The sequence below is a fragment of the Rhinatrema bivittatum genome, chromosome 3 (assembly GCF_901001135.1).
Source record: "Rhinatrema bivittatum chromosome 3, aRhiBiv1.1, whole genome shotgun sequence".
Lineage (NCBI taxonomy): Eukaryota > Metazoa > Chordata > Amphibia > Gymnophiona > Rhinatrematidae > Rhinatrema > Rhinatrema bivittatum.
In genome coordinates this window covers 265,817,405-265,837,445 of record NC_042617.1, presented here as the reverse complement: position 1 = coordinate 265,837,445, position 20,041 = coordinate 265,817,405, and the positions used below count along the sequence as shown (strand labels likewise).

The window sequence follows — 20,041 nt, the reverse complement described above, 5'->3', positions numbered from 1 at the left end:
CATGTTTCTTAGTTACCTGTGTACACTTCCATTCCAGGTAGAATAAATTATGCTCTCTCTTTTTGAATTATTAATGAACAGACACTGCACTCCAGTCTTGAGTCTCCTTTGGTTCTGTGTTTTTTCAGATTGATGTTCCACAAGGAGTGATAAGAGTGCAAGCCCCTCATCTTTCCAAAACTTCCATGGCTATACAGCTGACTGAAGAGCTGAAAGCTGGTGATGTGCTAGCCAGATTTCTCAGTCAAGAAAGGTATAGTAGAAACTCCTTTTTCATTTATTTCAATATCAAAAAGGAAAATTGCACTAACCGGTCAATATTGATATTGTTTTTGTTTGCATTATGACAAATTAGAGTTGGGCAAATAACAAATACAGACTTCATTCTCTGTTTCACCTATCAATAAAAATGTGCTAATTCCAGGAGTGCATTCAAAAGTAAAAATGACACTTTCAGATTTTGCTGTAGATGTGCTCAGATTTTGCAGACACTAGATGGTGCTCAAGATTTTCAAAGGCAGTACTTCCAAAAGCAATAGCTGGAGTTTTTCAGTATTTCAAAGCTAGCATCATTCGGAATGGGGAAAAAATCTTTTTTTTTTTTTTTTAACTAGATGAAAAAATCCATTTGGAAATAGGGAATTGTAATACAGAAATAAATCCAACAAACCTATTTTCTTTAAGATATATCTTTTTAGGAATTCTAATTTTTTGATTGTTAACTTGAAAAACAGAAGTTAATACAGGGAGGGTAATTCTTAAAGGCATTTTCTCAGGTAAAATGGTGCTTTACCCCTCTGAAGTGGCTTGTTATAAAATTGCTATATAGCAAGGTGCTCTGATTAGGAGTATTTAAAATGTAGAGAAACAACTATTATAGTATTTCTGTCGGGACACACCTGACAGATGATGCTCACAGGCGTGACACTGAACACATGACCATCATGGGGCTAAATGTAAACATACACTCTGCATTCACAGGAAATGCCACGCCCCCTGACACCCCAACAGTGGCTGCAGAGCAGAACTAGGACGTTCCCCCTTACAACTCACCATACAAAAAAGATATTTCTGGTGTCCTCTCAGTCACAGCAACATAAACTGTCCCTACTACCCAGGCACAGTAGTCTTACTTATGAAAAGACAGCAAGTTACTACCAATGCATGTCCTATTGAGAAAACACAATAAATAAGACTGATGCAATTGCTTACATGCTAGTAAAATAACTCACTTTTTTCACACAATCGACCTTCACCAAATACAGAATAAAAGACCACAGATTACAAATGTGGAGACAAAAGCTGGAATGGAAACTCCAAAAAGCCACTCTGCATGCAGTGCAAAACTGGAGAAATGGAAACAGAAATATAGCACCGAACATAGTCCGAGGATCTGCAATAATGCACACTAACTAATCTGCACCAAGTTACATCGGTATTATGGAATGCACTCAAACAGTAACAACCCCACCTATGAAAAGGCAACACTACAAATATTAAACCAGGCCCTAAACACCAATACACCTCCTATTAGCAAAACAGAACAAGCCAAGCTGCTATAGATCCTTACACAGAAACTGCAAGTTTGCAGAGTACCCTTTCCTGGTTCACACATGCAGAAGACAAACAGACTCTCACCAAACACAGAATACAGTGACCATAAAGTTAATGTTTTTGTTTTTCCCCTGTTGCACTGCATACACAGTATAGCTTCTTGCTGGTTCCAGTTCAGTTTTGTCTGCACATTTCTATTTATACATTCTTCAAGAAATATAAAATTATTCTAAAATTAAACTAATAAACAGAGTTAGGGTTTCAAAACAGCTGATAAATAGAATATCCAATCATTTAAAAACTCATTAAAATTATTAAAAATTCTCCAAACACCAATAACATATTTCAAATAGCAGACACATCACATAATACCCAATAATTAAAATGGAAATCAATCAAGAAAAATAAACTTAAAAAAAACACCTGTACATACCATCTCCAACAACATTCTTATTCCTTTTCCTTGTAGGCCAGTACGACACATCAGAAGCAGCAGTGGTTACTGAAGTTCTGTCCTCACCGTCCTCTTCCTTAGGGCCTACAACCAGAGTCTCAGTCTCAGTCTGTCTCTCTCTCTCTCTCTCTCTCTCTCTCTCTCTCACACACGTCCCCTTGACCACTGGGGCTAACAAAGCTGTGGAGATGAAAGAGGTCTACAAAATCATGAAAGGACCTCATCAATTTTATGTAAATTGGTTATTTACACTCTCAGATAATAGAAGGACTAGGGGACACTCCATGAATTTAGCAAGTATCTCATTTAAAATAAATCAAAGAAAATTATTTTTCACTCAGTGCATAGTTAAGCTCTGGAATTCATTGCCAGAGGATGTGGTTGCAGCAGTTAGTGTAGCTGGGTTTAAAAAGGTTTAGATAAGTTCCTAGAGGAAAAATCCATAAACTGCTATTAATTATTAAGCAATAGTAGCTTGAGATTTATTTAATGTTTGAGTACTTGCCAGGTACTTGTGACTTGGATTGGCCACTGTTGGAAACCGGATACTGGGCTTGAGGGACCCTTGGTCTGACCCAGTACGGTAATTCTTATGTTCTTATGCTGCTGCTACGGGTCAATGCTGCCTCTACTTTTGAATGCAGCATGGCCCTTTCTCCTTTCCGTACACCCTGCTGAACATCACTTCCTCTTCAGGGCTGCAGGGGTGGGAAGAAGAAATGGCCATGCTGCTGTTCCTATCCGAGTTTGAATGTGTTCATATCTCGGGCAGGAAAAACAGCAATGTTCGTCAATTGTTTGCATCTCGCTGGGATGGAGGACAGTGAGGGAAGAAGAGCAGCGGGGGACCGGGAAGTGTGCAACACACCTGCCAGTGCTTGGCGCACAGTGGTGTGTCGTAACACATCGGTTGAGAACCACTGCACTAATATACTCTTGCTCCAAACAATTTCTTGACAGTAATTAATGATCAAATACATATATATATTGCTGAAGTACTATAACATAGGCATCTACTAATATTGTTAATCAGAACTGATTGCTATATTCATCAGGCTGTTACTGTAATAATCATTGCTTTGCCCGATAAAATCATTGGTCCCAACAAACAGTTGTGGTTTAATCATTTTTATGTTGCAAATAAAAAGGATAAACTTATTTTGGGACTTTGAATAATTCACAATCAAAAGTCCAGAAGCTGGATATGCTTAAATCCCATCCTCTAATATGGTCCATGTTTCGGAAGACTTTCCTTCATACTTCTTGGGGACCTGATGTTGATGACATAGGTTGCAGAGATGTTACTCCAGCATGTCCCTTCATCTTTATAATATTAGTTGATGGCTCTGTTGCGGTATTCTAGTAAGTTATATATTTGATCATTATTTGTAACCCCTTTTCGGGAGGATTGTTGATCCTAAGGGAACATAACTTATTTATTTCTTCGGGACTGCTCCGGCTAGCATATTACATCTGACGTTTGACTCTCAATCCCTGGGGAGGATTCTTTTTATGGGAGTAAGCTCTTGTTTGTGGCCCAGATGATGAGAAAATGTTGCCAGTGTGTGTGTGGTCATTTGGAGCTTCCCATGAGGTGAGAGGCTGCAGTGATTCAGACAGGACGAAGTCTGGGTGTTAAAATAATAAAGTTAATTAAAGTCCATTATCCAGAAGTATGAATTTATGTCTGACTGATTGTACAGGTATAATTCTGAGTAGGTAGATGTCCTTTTACCAGAGCTCTGGATAGAGGCCATGGTGAGCTTAATTGTACAAACTCTCCCAGTGGCGGTGCAGGAATCCTAGTGGAGGTGTCCCCAACATTACTGCCAAAAATCATCTTCTCAGGCATCCAGTCCATCCTGGTCCTTTTATGGTAGAGATTCAGATGGGGGTCTCCTGCTCTTATTCTTCCTCCTTTAAAGTTTCTTTCATCCTTCTACTCTCATCTTTCTGTCGAACATCTCTTGAGGAAAAGTTATTGGGATCAGGCAAGTTTTCCCACTCTGAAATCCCAGTGGGGAAGAGGGGATCCAAAAACCTCCCCACTCTTCTTAAGTTCAAACAACACTTTAAATCTTAAACTGGATCTCTCTTCTGCCATCACTGTCTCTTACAGCAGGATCCATCACTGGTGCTTGCCCATCTAGGGTTAGAGTAGGCTCACAGGTCTTTGGTTCCCTAGTAAGAGCTCTTTTGCCCCTAATGGATGTCAGAGTTAAAAATCTGTGTCTCTGTAAATCATAAGAAGGGACTGTCAGGCAGGGAGTACACTGGGAGGTATCACTTTAAAATAAACTCCTTTGGGTGAAGCTGAGAGGCCAGCTTCATCTTTACTCCTTGATTGCTTCCTCAAACTGAACTTCACGGTGTATTAACCTTTCTGGGCTAAATACTGTTCAGGCATCCAATCCAGATTCTTCAGGTGGAAGGGACTGAGGGGTATGGATGGCTCTTTACAAAGTGTATTCTAAGAACAGGGACAGTGACATCTGGTAGCCTGATTGAGAGGGTCTGTCATACTCTCCAACTCCCCCCCCCCAAAAAAAAAATAGTCTGAGAAAGAACAGTTATGAACATTTCACACACAAAACGGACAAAAATAATTTATAAGCAGAAGTCACACCGTCTTACCACTAAGGGGAGCTCCTTCCCTACGGAAACTGACTAGCATAGTTTGGAATACATGTGTCTGGCATGAACCCAAAATACATATAAAAATACTCTACAGAATGAACATGTCAAATGGCCATGTATTCCTGTAGAGTGTATAATGGTTAATTATGTTCCACGGGCCAGCACTGTCACTGCTGAAAGAATAGAGGTGCTGCCACCACCCAAGAATGAGATAAAATGCTCTCACCATCCTTTGGAATGGAAACAAGATACTCACACTGAATAGACAACATCCCAGCCACCATTCTGTGAGATAAAGCCATTAGATTTTTTTTTCCTTTTCAATCTTAGCCCAGTAATACTAGTGCATCCCTGGGAGGGGACACTAATCCAACCCATAATACATTTGAATACTTTATTCTCAAATAAAGTGTTGAGTCTCAGAGGGAGATCAGATCTTCGCTCGGGGGGGGGGGGGGGGGGGGGCTTCCTTCTTGGGATTTCTTCTACACTCAGAGTGCTCCGGGCTGGGTTTTGTTTTTTTAACAGTCACTCCATTGGGCAGAAGGCAATTGAGGAAGTAAGGCTTCATCTCTCCACTCCTTGAGTGGTAGATTACCGCATGCTTGAAAATATTGCAGCCCAGCTGCAGGTTGCCTATCTTCCAGTCCAAAGTCAGTCTGTAATCAGGGCATTCCCATTTATCCTAAGGGATTGTAGAGTCCTTTAGTCATTTTGTCCGCGTGCTCAGCTATCCAAGCGTCCCAGTTCTCCTCTACAAAGTTCATCACTTAAACCACAAATGCCTTGGACTTGCCAATCGCCAATCCATTGACCCTGGGAGAATCTGTAAATGTTAGGCCACTCTCCCAGGACACTGGGTACTGTCCTGAACTAGTCCCACACCACCAAAAGCAAGGACTGGTCAAGGAGATCCCCATCCATAGGAACGTCAGGAGGTATCCAAGGGTATATAGGTCCTCCATTGGTGTCATTCTCCTGTCCGCTGGGTATGGTGATTTGCTACCAAAGACTGACTTTGCTGCACTAGAGATCCCCGAACTACAGGGTCAGGATGGTAGCTCCATTGCCATCCAGCAAAGCACTCAAAATTTTTGGGCCTCTAGCCATGAGGTTGTACTTCAGTGATACGACCCCATACATCTCCTCGGCTTGTTCCAGGGTGATTGTCATAGTCCATACTCTCTGCACCATTTGGCGTTGTGATGATACAGTCCTCAGCCTGATGAAGCCAAACTGGTTGATACAGTGTCCATCGCTCTAGCACAGGGGTCAGGAACCTTTTTGGCTGAGAGAGCCATAAACGCCACATATTTTAAAATGTAATTCCATGAGAGCCATACAATATGTTTAAAACTAAATACAAGTAAATGTGTGCATTTTATGTAAGATCACACTTTTAAAGTACAATAAGTCTCTGAAAATATTACACCAGGCCTTAAGACACCAATACATCTCCTATTAGGAAAACGGACCAAGTCAGGCTGCTATAGAGTCCTACACAGAAACTACACGCCAGCAGAAAACCTCACCTGAATCACGTGCTGTCCCTCACCTAACATAGAATAAAGAGACCAAAATGCATAACAAGAAGCATGCAGAAAAAACTGAATTGGAAACTGCAACAAGCCAGAGTCTCTGTATGCAGTGTAACAAAGGAAAAAAGAAACATCACCCATCCTTATAAAACAAATCAAGAAATATAAAATCATCAGCAGTAAAACTGTACTAACAAAAAGAACATATTTCGAAACAGCTGATGAGTGGAATATCCAATAATTAAAAACTCATATAAAACATTTCCAGATACCAACAAAATATTTCAAAATAGCAGACACAAAGACCCAGTAATGAAAAATAATAAGGATACAAAAATTTTTTTGCTCTGCATACCTGGGAACGTTTGATATCCAGGTGTCCTGAGATTGTTCTGAATTAGCAGGATGATGGGTGGTTTGCTTGGAACTTTCTCCTCTCTGTCACATACCAGCGCGCTCTCTCCCACACTGGCTCTCAATGACGCACCTATACACACATGCTCTCAGTACTCACATATACACATGTTTTTTCTCTCTCACTTATATAGGCTCTTAATTACACATTTACACACGTGCTGTCTATCTTTTCACGTTTATACACACACACACAGGCTTTCAATCACATAAATACATGCTGTCTTTTTCTCTCACACACAGACTCTCATTCACATGCTTACAAACATGTCCTCTCTTTCTCTCATTTACACACAGGCTTTCAATCACATACTCACATGCTCACTCACCTAAATCAGCTCTCAATCACACACAGACACACATGGTCTCTCTCTCTCATTTAAACACAGGCTCTCAATCACATACTCACATGCTCCATCACCTAAACCAGCTCTCAATCACACACAGACACACATGATCTCTCTCTTACTTATACACACAGGCTCTTAATCATACATACACATGATTTCTCTCACACACAAAGGATCTCAATCATACACACATACTCTTTCACACAAACAGGTTTTCAATCACAAACTTACACATACAGGTTCCCAATGGTAAACTTACATTCATATGCTCTCTCTCTCACAGGCAGGCTCTCAATCACAGACATACTCTCTTTCACATGTACAGGCTCTCAATCATTCACATACATGCGATCTCTCACATACATGCGATCTCTCTCTCACACACACATACACACACACACACACAAAGGCCCGGCCCCCCCCCCCACGGCCCGGAAGAGGAAGTGGAGAGTATCGGGTGCGTGCGTGGCAAGAGGAGGCCACGCTAGTGCGCTCGGCATCGGCCCGAAGAAAAGAAGACTGCAGCACGGCTCGGAGGAAAATGAAGAGGTTCAACCGCGGCCGATGGGACTCCGCCTCCGCGAGGGCTGAAAATGAAGAGGTTAGCGTTGGGAGGAGGCTGCTGCTTCCGCGAGTTCCCCGGGGTGGGGGTGGGGGAGAGAGAGAGTGAATGAGCGAGCAAACACACATGCTTTCTCGCTCATTCACTCTCTCTCTCTCCCCCCCACCCCAGGAACTCACGGCAGCAGCAGCCTCCTTCCAACGCTAACCTCCTTCATTTTCAGCCCTCGCGGAGGCGGAGTCCCATCGGCCGCGGTTGAACCTCTTCATTTTCCTCCGAGCCGCGCTGCAGTCTTCTTTTCTTCGGGCCGATGCCGAGCGCACTAGCGTGGCCTCCTCTTGCCGCGCACGCACCCGATACTCTCCACTTCCGGGCCGCGGGGGGGGGGGCGCTGACTCCAGCTGTCCTGCCGCGTTCTGCCCGGGCTGACGAGGACCGGGGAGCAGCTGGGTCAGCGGGAAAGTGTGGCGACACTTGTCTGCGAGCCAGATTCAGCCCTCAAAAGAGCCATATCTGGCTTGCGAGCCATGGGTTCCCGACCCTTGCTCTAGCATTTCCCTGAGCCAACCAAGGGTGTTAATGCTGGCTTAAGGTGTTGAGGGTAAATCAACATTGAGTTCAGTGGCCACGTGGGTTCCGACTCCATTGATTTCACTGACCGCTGGCCTCATCCAATCACAGAAAGGATCATTACAGCTTTCGGCTTGCGTTTCTCCTGGACCTCCATCTGATCAGCCCAGGAGAGGATCTGGGTTCTCAGCTAGCTTCCCCCACAGGGGGGACCTCCATTATGGCTTCCACCACCACCAAGTCTGGGCTGTTGCCACTTCCAGGGAATCCAATGCCACCCAGCCTCGGCCTTTGCTGAAATGGCTGCTTCAGGCACAGATGACGTCACAGACAAAAGAAGCTTCTCAGTTGAAAAAAGTTTGGGTCATCTGGTGTTCTCCCTGCTGGCATCTGACCCTTCAGGGGAAACTGGGCCCTCTCACTGTGGAAGTGCCAGGCAGCGGAACTTGCTCAATGTGGATGGGCCAACCTGCCTGTGCCTACATCAGTCCTGAAACAGGGGTTCCTTGCAATAGTAACAGTGGGTGAAAAAGTGCTGGGGATATTGAACGGCACTGCAGTCGAAGCACTTGACTGCCAGGATCACTCCTGTACCAGCAAACAATGTGAAATCCATTATGGTACTATACTAGTCACGCTGCTTTCGTAAGGCCGAGGTATTGACCTGGCCCCCATATTAGGACAATGGCTTCGCTCACTCACTGTTCGCTGCTGGTCTAAATCATGTAGGACTCCTCGGTAGGAGATTTCAAAGGCTGCCCTTGCTAGAGCTTCTGAATTGGCTTCTCTGCCATGCTGATTAGATAAACATCACTGCTTTAACACTGCTTCGCACAAAGCTTTTGCACTCTGAGGCTGCAAGTTTCAAAGTCAAAATCGGAATGTGTGTGAGTTTGTTTAATAAATAATCAAATCTGTTGAGGTTTGGAACTCAATTGCTCGCTTGGCTATCCTGTTCGCTAGGAATCACTGCCTTCACTCACAATGGTTTAGAACTACTCCTGATCCACACAATCCCTTGTGCCGAGGATGATGTCACAAGCGTATTTTTATAACGCTCTATTGGTTGTTCATCGCATATCTGTAGTGACATCAAATGCTCACATCACACGTGCATTCTTGTCTGGCATGCCCCTCTCCCTGCCACTACTCAAATGTGGGGAACAAGTGCCATTTTGTTGTAAACGTTGCAGTTAATTTTCTAAGCTTCTTTGCACATTGTAAGAACGCCGAACTTCACATTTCACTTCAAAGCACTCTGTACACATTTTCCACCTTCCTCAAGCCCCACGTTCTTTGGGCACAATTATGTAACTCCTCTTCTGGAAGATTATTGCTCCTTAGGGCACATAACTAATTTATTTCTTTGGGCATGCTCCGGCTAGCATATTACACCCCATATTTGTTCCTCAATCCCTGGGGGGGGGGATACTTTTTATGGGAGTAAGCTCTCGTTTGTGGCCCAGATGATGAGGAAATATCGCTGTTGTGTGTGTGGTCATTTGGTGCTTCCTATGAGGTGAGAGGCTGCAGTGATTCAGACAGGACAAAGTCTGGGTATTAAAATAAAGTTAGTCCATTATCCAGAAGTGTGACTTTACATCTGACTGATGGTACAGGTATAATTCTGGGTAGGTAGGTGTCCTTTTACCAGACCTCTGCATAGAACCCATAGTGATCTTAATTGTACAAACTCTCCCAATAGATGTGTGGGAGTCCTAGTGGAGGTGTCCCCCAATTTTACTTCCAAAAATCCTTCCTTTAGACATCATTTTCTCAGGCACCCAGCCTGCCCTGGTCCTTTGATGGTAGAGATCTGGATGGGGGAGGGTTTGCCAGGTATTTATGACAAATTGGTTTGAGCAGGAGTGTATTAGTGGTTTCTCTTGTTGTAAAATTGCTCACTTTGTATGAGGCTGATGTAATAAGGTGCGCTCAGTGTAAAGTTCACGGTTTCGTCTGCAGTTGTGCGCATACTAGCTTGTATTGTGGTTTTGAGGCGTTGGAAACTTAACTCCAGGCCTAGTGTTAGTCCATGAGCAGAAGTTTGAATTTTGGTGCTGGGACTTGTTCTGGGGATTTATGCACAGAAAATATGCTTTGTGCGTAAAAGCCATGTTTTCTGTACAGAAAATACGATTTATGGGCTCAAAAAATGTTTGCTGAAAACACTTTTGTACACATAAATAAAAAGAAAAGAATATGAGATGACATGCCGGGTCAGACCAAGGTACCCGGCACATCCCAAAGGAAATTTTGTTTCTTGTTCACTCCCAGGGATAGCAAAAGCTTTCTCTAGTCTACGTGGCTAATAATGTTTTATGGACATTTTTCCCAGGAACTTTTCCAAACTGCTTTTAAGCCCCGCTACGCTAATGGCCTTGATCACGTCCTATGGCAACAGATTCCACAGTTTGATTGTGTGCTGAATAAAAAAAAATGGTTTCCCCAATTTGTTTTAAATATATTATTTGTTAGTTTCATGGAGTGTCCCCTTGTTTTAGTATCTTATTGAACTGTCCTTTATTTACCTGTTCCACCTCCCTCCTGATTTTATAAACCTCTATCATGTCCCCTCTCTTTTCCAAGCTGAAGAGCCCTAGCCTACGTAGCCTCTCATCGTAGGGGAACTGTTCCATCTCCTTTATCATTTGTTTTGCCTTCCCCTGCGCCATTTCTAGTTCTGCTATGTCATTTTTTGAAATGGGGCGACCAGAACTGCTCACAGTACTCAAAGTACGGCCACACCATGGCCCAATACAGAGGCAATATGATATCTTCCGTTTTTATTCTCTGTTTCTTTTCGGATCATTCCTAAAATTCTGTTTGCTTTTTTGACTGTTGCCGCACACTGAGCTGAAGACTTTAATGCATTGTTCACAAAGACTCAAAGGAGACTCCCAACACAGAGCCCAACATTGTTTACCTGTGGTTGGGATTATTTTTCCCTATGTGCATCACTTTGCACTTTTCCACATTCAATTTCATCAGCCATTCAGATGCCCAGTATCATAAATTCCCTCTGCAGTTCCTCACAATCTGCTCTCCTCCCCCTTCTTTTTTTTTTTTTTTTTTTTTAAACAACTTTGAGTAATTTACTGTGTCATCTACAAATTTGATCACCTTGCTCGTTCCCTTTTCCAGATCATTTATGAATATATTAAACAGCACAGGTCCCAGCAAGAATCCCTGTAGTACTCCATTAATGAATGACCTTTCGCCGTTTGGAAAACTGATCATTTAGTATGTTTCCCATCTTTTATGTGCAGAAAACATGGTTTATGTGTGTAAATATTTATACTCACTAAGCAATTTTAATGTACTACATTTTCAGATTAGTGTGCTTTTTCACATTTCTGATGCATTAACTTATTGCATCAGGAGTTAAAAAAAAAAAATGTTAGCATATGTGTTAAACTGAGAATTGAATTTCACTGTACGGTTTTAACACACTGCTTAATAGACAGCCTCTATGTAGGTAAACTTTATTCGCTTATGCCCTGTATGCACATAAGTTTACCCGCACTGAGCGGAGGCATTCCCCAGGGGTAAAGTTGGATTTTCCAAAAAACTGTGTACGTTTTCCGGAAAATTTCCTGCACACGAATGAGCAGGTAACAACTGTGTGCGAATAATTTTGGCGGGGGATGTCTTTCAAAGCGAGCATGCGTGCGGGGAGTGCGCATTGAAAATTGTTGTAACTTGTGCGCTGATCTGCTGCATTCCTTGTGCAGGCTGTTTCAAAATCACCCCCAAAATGTAAAGCATCCAGAAATGCTCACTTCATTTTATTCCTAGCAGTTTGCTTCTGACTTTAATTTTTTTTTTTGGTTGAATGAGAGTGTCTGTCATTATTGCAGACCCATATTTATCTACTGAATTACTGAAACTTCAACCTCTTATCATGTGCACTCATCACTTTTAGAGGACAAACTTTTACCGCCACAACTTAATTTGTTTTTAGTCCTCCTCATTTTATATACAAATTTAATGTTCACCTGCTGAAATGTCTTTTAGTATTATGCTGCAGAAGCCATGAATCATAGATAAAACAAGGGCAACATGATATTCATGCATTATCATTATAAATGATGATATAATTATGCAGTTTTTCCATTCTGTGTCAACCGAATGCACCCCATGGTGCTCCTTCTATAGAGAGGAGAGCAGGTTATGTCTCTCTCTCAGCATTTTTAATAGGAAAGTCTTCCATGTGCATTGCTATTAATGTCAGAAAATGTCTCCTCATGAGATGAAGTAGATACGTGTGGGGAAACTGTGTATTTTGTGCTGCAAATGGTTGGAGAAAGAACCTCAACATCTAAAGCGACAACACCAAGCAATTAGTAGGAAGATTTATTTATTTATTTATTTATTTAGCATTTTTCTATACCGACTTTCCAATAACAGAATTACTGATCAATTCGGTTTACATTCTTAACAACAATGACAAGTAAATGTCATAAAGATGTTGCAAGAGGGTAGGGTGTTTGCTCTCCAGCAGATAACATGGATATTGTAGAATTCCTTTCCCAAATACAAATTGTTTTGCTGACGTTCAAAATTGGATTTATGGAAAGCAAAGTTGGAAACAGAGTGAAAATGCGGTTTCCTTACCAATGCACCCACCATTTCACAAATCCGCTTTTGTTGCGTGGATTTGTTTCTGTTTCTTTTAGCGGATTGTATAGGACTATGATTTTTTTTTTACTCGGCAGCTACTGGCAAGAAGTGCCCCCTCCCCTTTTAAATTGTCTCTGTGAAGAAAGTTGATTTACTGTTGAGTTGTTTATAATAAAAAGCAGCTAAACATTATGTACATGCCACTCTGTGGATCCCCCCATTCATTTATATGGCGTGTTAGCGGTCATCACCACAACATTCTCCAAATGGGAGTACATTTATTTATAATCTGCTGATGCAGAATAGAGGGAAAGCCTTGACGTAAATACCTAAGAGACCCCAGTACAAATGTATTTATTTATTTATTTAAACATATTTATATACCGAGTTACGTTGGGAACATCACCTCGGTTTACAGGGAACTTAATGCAGCAAGAAGCTTTACAATGAACAAGTAACAAAATGAGGCAACAGGAAAATCAAGTAAAAAAGGTACTATACGTACGTGAGCGAGAGGCAATGGCCTGAAGGAGGATGCAGGTTTACAAGTAACTTAATGCAACAAGAGGCTTTGCAAAGCTGCAAGGGGCTTTACAATGAACCAGTAACAAAATAAGGCAATAGGATAAAAATCAAGTAGAAAAGGTACTGTCCGTACATGAGCTAGAGGCAATGGCCAGGAGGGGGATATATACAATAGGAAACATGTTCGGGAATTCACTGAGACTTGAGGGGGGAACATTAGGGTATTTGAGGTAGAGTTACTGAGGGGTATTTACAGGGTCTTAGCATTAACGCCTCGCATTAAGCACCCATTAACAAGGGCATTAGCTATTTGCATTTGTGTGCATTATTGCTGGTTCCTCAACAGGTATGCCAGCATGCATGCAAATGAACTTTAAAAATAAAAACGTGACTGAGCTCTTTAGGCATTAATGCTAGATGCAATAGCTGATATTAGCACCTAGCATGGCCCACCTAATGAAACAAAGTTAACTACAACATAGGTGGTGTAGGTAACTTTCCCAGCTTAGATAGACTGCAGCCTTCCTACCCCTGAAGGACAAACTAGGACTTATGAGCCCCAAAAACTCATGCCTCTCACCCCTCAAAAACACACAATAGGACATCCAGGACTTCGCCCTACAACTTCTCCTGAAACTCAAATGAGGGCCCACAGGCCCTCTACCTTTATGGCCCCCCCCCCCCCCAAATGATATGAGAGACTGTGGGCCCCTGTAACCCTCCCTCAGACCCAAATTTACCCTCCATCAAGTCTATAAATTCTTCACCACCAGGAGAGAGCCAGCTTCCCCCCTACTGGCAGCAGTACCTAATTGAAAATGGTGCCAATAAACATGTGGATAAAGGTGAACCGGTAGATGTAGTATACTTGGATTTTCAGAAGGCGTTTGACAAAGTTCCTCATGAGAGGCTTCTAGGAAAAGTAAAAAGTCATGGGATAGGTGGCGATGTCCTTTCATGGATTGCAAACTGGCTAAAAGACAGGAAACAGAGTAGGATTAAATGGACCATTTTCTCAGTGGAAGGGAGTGGGCAGTGGAGTGCCTCAGGGATCTGTACTGGGACCCTTACTTTTCAATATATTTATAAATGATCTGGAAAGAAATAAGACGAGTGAGATAATCAAATTTGTAGATGATACAAAATTGTTCAGAGTAGTTAAATCACAAGCAGATTGTGATAAATTGCAGGAAGACCTTGTAAGACTGGAAAATTGGGCATCAAAATGGCAGATGAAATTTGATGTGGATAAGTGCAAGGGAAAAATAACCCATGCTATAGTTACACAATGTTAGGTTCCATATTAAGTGCTACAACCCAAGAAAGAGATCTAGGCGTCATAGTGGATAACACATTGAAATCGTCGGTTCAGTGTGCTGCGGCAGTCAAAAAAGCAAACAGAATGTTGGGAATTATTAGAAAGGGAATGGTGAATAAAACGGAAAATGTCATAATGCCTCTATCGCTCCATGGTAAGACCGCACCCTGAATACTGTGTACAATTCTGGTCGCCGCATCTCAAAAAAGATATAATTGCGATGGAGAAGGTACAGAGAAGGGCAACCAAAATGATAAAGGGGAATGGAACAGCTCCCCTATGAGGAGAGACTAAAGAGGTTAGGGCTGTTCAGCTTGGAGAAGTGACGGCTGAGGGGGGATATGATAGAGGTGTTTAAATCATGAGAGGTCTAGAACGGGTAGATGTGAATCTGTTATTTACTCTTTCGAATAATAGAAGGACTAGGGGGCATTCCATGAAGTTAGCAAGTAGCACATTTAAGACTAATTGGAGAAAATTATTTTTCACTCAACGCACAATAAAGCCCTGGAATTTGTTGCCAGAGGATATGGTTAGTGCAGTTAGTGTAGCTGGGTTCAGAAAAGGTTTGGATAAGTTCTTGGAAGAGAAGTCCATTAACGGCTGTTAATTAAGTTTACTTAGGGAATAGCCACTGCTATTAATTGTATCAGTAGCATGGGATCTTCTTGGTGTTTGGGTAATTGCCAGGTTCTTGTGGCCTGGTTTGGCCTCTGTTGGAAACAGAATGCTGGGCTTGATGGACTCTTGGTCTGACCCAGCATGGCAATTTCTTATGGTTGGCATCCCAAGCGACTGCCTAGTTCACCTAAAGATGCACCGGCCCTGGAAAGTGGTAATTCTTATAGATAAAAGGGTGCAGTTTGAACAGATTCACAGTTACAGAGATGAAGATAGCAGAATGAAACTGGTTATGGGGAAAGAAATTTCTCTTGGTAATGTTTAAGTCCCAAATAACTACTCTCATGCATTTTTTGTTAAGATAGTTACTGAGTATGTAACTAATGCGAGAGGCCTCCTTATTTTAACTGGGGACTTGAATGGTATTAGTGATCCTCTTTTAGATTGATCTTCCCAGATGCAAGGGGCTAAGATGAAGAAGAAGCAGGGCACCTCCTATCTGTTTGGCGGATTCTTCATCCAGTGGAGAAAGACTGCAAGAATATTTCAAAAGCACATCAGACAATGTCAAGGATTGATTTCATTCTAACCTCTGAAAGAATATTCCCATAGATCTCTAAGGCAGAAATCGGGGATCCTGCAATTTCTGACCACGCTCTGATTTTGGATGACACTGACGTTTCCTGAAGTTCAGAAAAGCCAATTTTTTTGGTGTTTCCCAGGACATCTGTCAGAAGATATCGAATTCCACTCTTACTTGAACAGACGTGGGCGCGTGTGCAAGGTTATAAGATTTAATTCCTTTCCCTGGACCATGGGTTCCTTGGGGGCGGGGGCATGCATCTTAGCAAACTGTTTTTATTTTGAAGAATTTAGAACTGTGTTATGTAGCCCTTGATTGCAAAATGTTTTCTTTTTATTGAAAGACTGAAATTTGAGGAAGTGAAGATTTAACTTCAACAGAAATATAAATAATATTCTGGATTTTAGAAGGCCTGTGCATGTAAAATCCAGGGTTTATGCACGTGGCCGGGCCTTGGGTGCGCCGCGCAAATTTTCAAAGAGGCCCAGCCACACGCATAAACCCCGATACGCGCTCAAGTGCCGGGCCTCTTCAAAAGGGGTAGGCTAGGGGTGGGGTCTGGGCAGGGCGGGCCGGAGCAGCGCTATTGAATGCTGCCCCGAAGACTCGCGTGGCTGCCAGCACACTCATCTTACTTCAGCTTGGGACCTTAATTGGAGCGCAGTGGGAGGGAGGTTCCCCCGAATGTGTCGCCACGCAGAGTTTGCACAAATTCTCCCCCCCTTCCACACGCCACCCCGCCCATACGCACGCGGATTATAAAATCGGAGCATCCATGTGTGCGCGCTGGGAACCGCACGCACCTTATAAAATCTACCCCAAAGTGTAGTGAGGAAATCCTGTTTTTGAGCTCTATCAAAAGGTCCTAATTATAGAAACAATTCAAAAAGTACATCAAACCAATTGAATTATTCTGCACGTGCAACTTTTGGTCTCTTTTTTTTTTTCTCTTGATTTTATATGTGATTTCATATCAGGCAGAAGTATCTCTGGAAGTTGTTGAAAATAGTTTAGCTGCTGCCAGGATTTTATCCCCGGAGTACTGGGCTAATAGTACACTCATGTGGGCCACGATTTCGTTTAGGATTTATGCATCTTAAGAGACCTCCACCCTATCCAATAACATACCCATTATTAAAAAGGATTGAAGCTAATGTGCACAAACCTCTTGGCTCACACAGGATTTATATCCAACTGAATGTTTTCCGTTGGGCTCTAAGATTCATGATGCTGTAGTTGTTTTTTTTTTTTTGCTGGGGGTGGGGATTTCTGCATTTTGATTTATACTTCAAAATCACTTTTATAATCTGCTTTTCTTTTTGTATTACACCGTACAGTCTGTCAGTAATTGGACAGAATGCAAATTACACATAATTAGCAAAAATACTGGCTAACTTTAGACGTGCTCCTACCCGCATAAAATCCCACAGGTACACTTAGACTGAATGTGTGCTACGTAACAGAATGACTGACTGACTGGTTTTTGCTTCTTAACAGTGGTACTGCTCAGCGGCTCAAAAAGGAGGAGGTGTGCTTATATGAAGTTGGAGGAAATATTGGTAAGAAATGTTTTCTTCCTTGGGGCAGCAGCAATATTCAGCTTCAACTGTTGGAAAATGTTATGATGGTGTTTTTATATTATGTCACATTTAGTGCAATGAGAATTAGTTACTCTTAATGTGTCCCGTACAGGATATCTTACAACTTGCACGTAGGTTATCTGGCTGTTCGAAATTTGGGAATCCTTGGAGATTCCCATTGAGTTTATGTAACTTTACTATCACAGATCTGTCCAGAGATTCTGCTTGTTAATTAGGATGTGCACAAAAATAGGTTTTCGCTTTGGGTTTGCTCTTTTTGTTTGTTTCATTTATTTAAAGATTTGTAAGCTGCTCAATCCCACAGTCTTCCCGGAGCAATGATAAAACACCCGTAATAAAATAAACATAAAGCATACATCACAAATACCTACAGTACCTGAATGTAAACCGATGTGATATCTCAGATCGAACGTCGGTATATAAAAATAATAAATAAATCACAAAACTAAGAATATTTACAGCATGAAATGATATTCGGCAAAATCCATGCTGACCCGCCAAGTTCACTGCTGCAACCTCTTACTAGATATTACCCTTTACTTTTTCATCATTGAGCCAAATTGAAAAGAAGAGCTTTCAGTTTCTTTCTGAAATTCAGAACATCTTTGATAGCTCTAAGCTTATTCAGGAGGGTGTTCCACCATTGTGGACTGACCTCATTTCTTCTAGTCTTACTCTGCCTTGCAGATCGAACCTTTAAAATATTCCGTCTAGAAGATCTCTGGAGTCTTTGTGGTTTATGCACATAAGAAGCACATAATGTGGGCTCATTTCCTAGAGTTCTATGTATTGAGTTAAGATTTTAAATTTGACCCTTTGATCATTTGGTAACCAATGAAGGATTTCCAGTATTGGAGTTATATGATCTCTAAGTTTAGTTCCAGTCAAGACCCTCGCTTCAAACTTCTGCACTACTTGCAGTGCTTGCACAGATGAACTACACAGGTCCATACAGGGGCAGCAAAGCTTTTTTTTTTTATACGGGAGCCAACCAAGCTCTGCCCAAGTTCCCACTGCCAATTTTTAACTTTACATTTGTATTTAATGTCATTTTCTTAGATACATTCTTCGCAAGTATCATAATGTAGAATTATTCATTCCCAGACCAATTAAATGTTTGATGCTAGAAACCAGACACTGTGGTAAGGGAGAAAATGACAAAAACAGAACAAGCCAAGCTGCCAAAAATCCCTGCACAAAAACTGCCTGCCAGCAGAATACCTCACCTTGGTTAAACATGCAAAACACAGACACACCCTAACCAAATACAGAATAGAGACCATAAAGTATAAATAGAGGTGCAGACAAAATCGTCTTCCCAAGCCAAGCTTTTTTACCATCTATGTCGCCATTATACTAGGCACTCCCGGTATAAAATACCTTCATTTGCCTTAATATAATCATCTGCCAGTATTAGGCTAGGGATGTGCAGCAGGGACAGATTCGTCCCATTCGGGATTCGGATTTGTAGGGGCCCAAATCCGTTGCATCTGTTTTCGGAGGCCCCCAATCCGTTCATATTTATTTATTTATTTATTTATTTATAATTTTTATGTACCGATATTCATGTAGAAAATTACATATCACTTCGGTTTACAGCAAAATACATTCATTCCCCCCAAAAAACCCCATCCCAACCCTTTAAAGTTATTTATCTACAACCCCCCCCCCCCCCCAAGACTTGCCAAATGTCCCTGGTGGTCCAGCGGGGGTCCTGGAGCGATCTCCTGCAAGGCTGCCGGTATTCAAAATGGCGCCGATAGCCTTTGACCTTACTATGTCACAGGGGCTATCGGCGCCATTTTGAATACCGGCAGCCGACAGCCCGAGTGCAGGAGATCGCTCCAGGAACCTCGCTGGACCACCAGGTACTTTTGGCGAGGGTGGGGGGCCTATTCGTTGGTGATCCGTTGTATTCGTGGGGGTTCGCCATACATTTCGGAACGAATATGGCATATATGTTGCGGATTCACAATATGTCGAAAACGAATGCACACCCCTAGTGTAGACTTATTTACTTTTTTTTTTCTTTTTAACTTTTTTTTTATACAAAACTTATCTTATTCCAAAGTGAAGTGAAACTCCAAGACACGGGTCTACATTGCATCAGGGGGAATTCTCAAATATTTATTATTTATTTAAAAACTTTTCTATAACGACATTCATATAAAATATCACATCGGTTTACAAGGAACTCGGATAGGATAACACGGAAAAAGAGGCAAAGTTACAATGAACAGGGGAAAATAACTTGGAAGTAGGAGTCAGATTTACTTTGCGATTAAAATAGAAAAAGAGGTCAGGGGTAACGAGCTAGAACATAAATGGATTAACTGGGGAGGCCAAAGGGAGTCTACTGATAGTGGTCACCCTTTCATGCATTTAAATGTCAGATTGTTGATCATCAAAGCCTCTCTTTTTAATGCCAAAATAAAAACTGGGCCCGTGTTAGGAAGTTTCACTTCACTTTGGAATAAGATAAGTTTTGTATAAAAAAAAGTTAAAAAGAAAAAAAAAGTAAATAAGTCTATACTGGCTAATGATTATATATGTAAGGCAAATAAATGAAGGTATGCCTAGTATGATGGCCACATAGATGGTAAAAAAAAGCTTGGCTTGGGAAGACAATTTATGATTGATTTTATGCTCTTCCTTCGTTGCACCCTGTTTATACCATTTTACAGACAAAAT

At 41.8% G+C, this 20,041-nt stretch overlaps 1 protein-coding gene across 1 annotated transcript in view; it reads left to right on the top strand.

Moving 5' to 3' along the window:
* ARHGAP18 (Rho GTPase activating protein 18) overlaps positions 1-20,041 on the top strand; it is a 276,486-nt gene that overhangs the window by 241,905 nt on the left and 14,540 nt on the right. Inside the window, 2 exon segments of the mRNA XM_029596814.1 lie at positions 129-253; positions 17,247-17,308. Coding sequence (XP_029452674.1) covers positions 129-253; positions 17,247-17,308 — 187 coding nt within the window.